At 41.3% G+C, this 3,331-nt stretch overlaps 1 protein-coding gene across 1 annotated transcript; it reads right to left on the minus strand.

The window, feature by feature from the left end:
- Positions 1-408: 408 nt before the first annotated feature.
- Positions 409-2,505, minus strand: LOC131018099 (uncharacterized). Its single transcript, XM_057946823.1, has one exon. The coding sequence runs from the start codon at positions 1,939-1,941 to the stop codon at positions 580-582; it is 1,362 nt and encodes a 453-aa protein (XP_057802806.1). The 5' UTR covers positions 1,942-2,505; the 3' UTR covers positions 409-579.
- Between the last annotated feature and the right edge of the window lie 826 nt (positions 2,506-3,331).

Below are 3,331 nucleotides of genomic sequence, written 5' to 3' on the forward strand. Positions count from 1 at the left end.
TTCAATGAGGGATAAAAAACAAACACACCCTCAGGGCTTGTTTACTTTGATTGATTGATAAGATGAATAGATTGATTGAGTTTAAAATGTGGATAAGAAAGCAAACGGCATAAATTTTTGTATCTCATCATTTAGAGGGATAAAAAGTAAATACACATTTAGGGCTTCTTTACTTTGATTGATTGATAAGATGAATAGATTGATTGAGTTTTTTTATCTTTAAAGCTAAAATTTCTCCAATATCTCCATTTCAATGGAATATTCCAAAGTTTTAATCCATCTAACTAAACAAGAAATCGCTTACTAATTTCTATCAATCAAGAGTAGTTCTTCAAAATATTAAAAGTCTGCATCCCATTTGAGTCGAGGGATCTGAAATTCAAGATTTTGAAAGAAATGGATTTTCAATTACAGAAAAACAAGATCCTCCAGATCACTCAAAAGTGAAAAACTAGCAGCAAAAGGATTTGCTTCTACAGCCCTTCCGATCAATAAATGTAACCTAAATCTTTTTACAAAGATGAACAAGAGTACTACTCTGAGTTGAACAACACAATCACATACTCTATCTAACAAGGCTTAAATCCGAGAGTATCCTCTCCTCTGCGGCGGCTTAATGAAGGATCTCTGGTTGATGGAGCGGCATCTCCTCAACGTCCGCGTCCTCTGCCACCCCACGATGTTGCTGTACAGCCCCGGAAACAGGAAGCAGAGCAGCACCATCACCACCATCACCACACAGATAACCACCACATTGTGGAATCCATCCTTGAGCTCCGGATCATCCTGCCCCGTCCACGGCACCCCGCCCACGTTCATCCCAAACACTCCAGTTATTATCGAGAGGGGCAGGAATATGATGGACAGGAAGGAGAGGTAGTAGAGCTTCCTGTTTATCTGCTCCGACTGCCAGCTGTCGAGCCCCGCCTGCAACGCCGACACACGGTTGGCTATAAACCTCACGTTCTCCTTGAGACTCCTGATGAGCGCAATCAGCTCCTCCAACGCGATTATGTCCTCGTACGTGAACCAGTCCTTGCACGAGCACTTCTCCTTCACCCGAGGGAACACCTGCTCGCTGTGCGCGATCACCTGCAGGAGCCGCTGCAGATCCAGATGCATTTTCGGGAACTTCTTGTCGTCCAGCATCTGCTGCTTCGACGCGAATCCACCTCTGTCCAGCTCCAACTCGAGCGAGTCGAGCTCCATCTCCAGCTTCGTCACCGTATCCTGAAGGTGATCCACGTGCGTGTCGATTATATGCACGACGAGATTCGACACAGACCTGGGCACCGGGTTGTCGGCCTCCTCGGAGTGATTCATGGTGAGGAGGAAATCCAACACGTGCTCCCGAATAACCATGCCGCCCTTGCTACTGATGTTGTCGGAGGTTTCGACAGCAGGAATCTCGGACAGCAGAGATTCGTTGGCGGGGGAGAAGCCTAACCTGGGCACCCGGCCTAAAGAGACGGTGATGACCGAGTGCTCGGTGACCCTGGCTGCGATGCGGAAGGAGAAATTGCTGGAGGGGGGGCCGGGGGAGTTAACGCGGAAGACGAGGGCGCCGTCGACGTGGCCGCAGAAGGGGCCGTTGCTGGCGATGGAGAGGATGTCTTGGAGCTTCAAGGGGGGGCAGAGGACGTCGATGAGGTACTGTGCTAGCTGGGAGAGCTTCTGCTTCCCCTTTGGGAGCTCCACGTGATACCAACAGAATTCTTTGCCTTTGCCCTCCTTGAGGCTCCATTCTTGGTTGTAGTAGCTGCCGTCGCCGTCGAATATGTACGCCTTTCGCCGCACTGCGCCGGGGTATTGGGACGAGTATATGTAGTTATCTTTGTAGCTTCTTGCCTGTGACTGTGAGGATTCACTGTCTACGTCCTCTACCTCTACCTCTGCCTCGCTTGCACCTGCTTCGTTCCTCTCTATCTCATTCATCTCCATTGCTTTTGCGTTTCGATTTCATTAAGCAACAATCAATCATCCCATTTATCGATTGGGAATGCAAACAATCAACTTCACATGCACCTTCAAAACAAGAAAAAAAAATCATTAATTCGTCATATTTTTATGATTCCGTCGTCATCATTGAAACGCGAAAACCAGAAAAAGATTTTAATCATGCACCAACGACATCAATATATACGATTTCTGCTTACCTTGTTAATTATGCGTATTCTCTTGAATATATATGAAGAAGCGAAACTCGCCGAAAGCAAACTAGCCGGGAACGAGGAAATATTCAATCTTGAAATGTTTTACTCTCGTTAAATTAATCAACAAACCTCAAAGAAAGAAAAATCCCTAGATTATGAATGTCAAAAAGAAAAGAGAAAATGATAAAAGTTCGGAGTAAAATGAGAGGAGGGTTTAATTTAGAGAAATTAGGTAATTAAAATAGGAAGAGATATAAGTAATGCAACATGCACCATCACTTTCTACAGTATTAATTACCTGCATGATGGATAACCATTATCTACTATATATTTGGTTTCAAATCTTTATCGCCAAATCAGTTGTGTTTGTATCAGCTGATCATTTGAAAATTTTAAAGAATTATTTTGGCCATGACCCATGAGTTTAGATGGTTTTATTTTTTAAATATTTATGAGGTTATTTGACTAGTGATTTTAATTAATAGAATTAATTGTCGAGTCTATATATGTGCCTATTGATTTATCAAAACACATTCAGACCAATAATAATACTGGCACAAACTTTACCACGCCACCACCACCGTAGAAAATTACCTTAGCTTAACACTGAGACCAGCAAACTTATACTTCAATTTAATAAAAAGTCATATATAATAAAATTAATATAATGTCGTCGTAGAATAACTTTGGAGTATGGATATGAGAAATTGCGAATCTATCTCATTTTCTCTTTGTATTTTGAAATAGATCGAATATTTCAGGTATAAGAATAGATAATGATTACTATTTTATCGAATAAATATTTTATGCTTCGGTTTTGGTCCTTGTTAGCTGTTTAGTAAGCAAAAATACGAACGAACCCCGTAAAACCGCCGCACGTGAGATGCGTGTGAGGAATTGTGTAACTGGAAATCCCTAAAATTTGCATAATTAGTGAATTGCTCCCTTGCTCGTCTTTTGCGTGCAACAAATGTATTGTTAGACACCAACTGTATTCAACTACAAGATATGTATTTTAATCCAAATTTATACAAATTTTAAATATTTTTGTTAAGGATATGAATGAAAAGTGTTTAAATTTAATCTAAAATAAAAGAGAAAAAAATGTAAAAATTGATTTGAATCCCCAATGTTCAAGCTTCTTAGAGAAGGATCTTGACGAACCTTCTAAAATGAAA

Source organism: Salvia miltiorrhiza, chromosome 1, assembly GCF_028751815.1.
Source record: "Salvia miltiorrhiza cultivar Shanhuang (shh) chromosome 1, IMPLAD_Smil_shh, whole genome shotgun sequence".
Taxonomy (NCBI): Eukaryota; Viridiplantae; Streptophyta; class Magnoliopsida; order Lamiales; family Lamiaceae; genus Salvia; species Salvia miltiorrhiza.

Bases quoted from the DNA above. Each gene is read 5' to 3' on its own strand.
- LOC131018099 (XM_057946823.1), bottom strand. From the start codon at position 1,941: ATGGAGATGAATGAGATAGAGAGGAACGAAGCAGGTGCAAGCGAGGCA.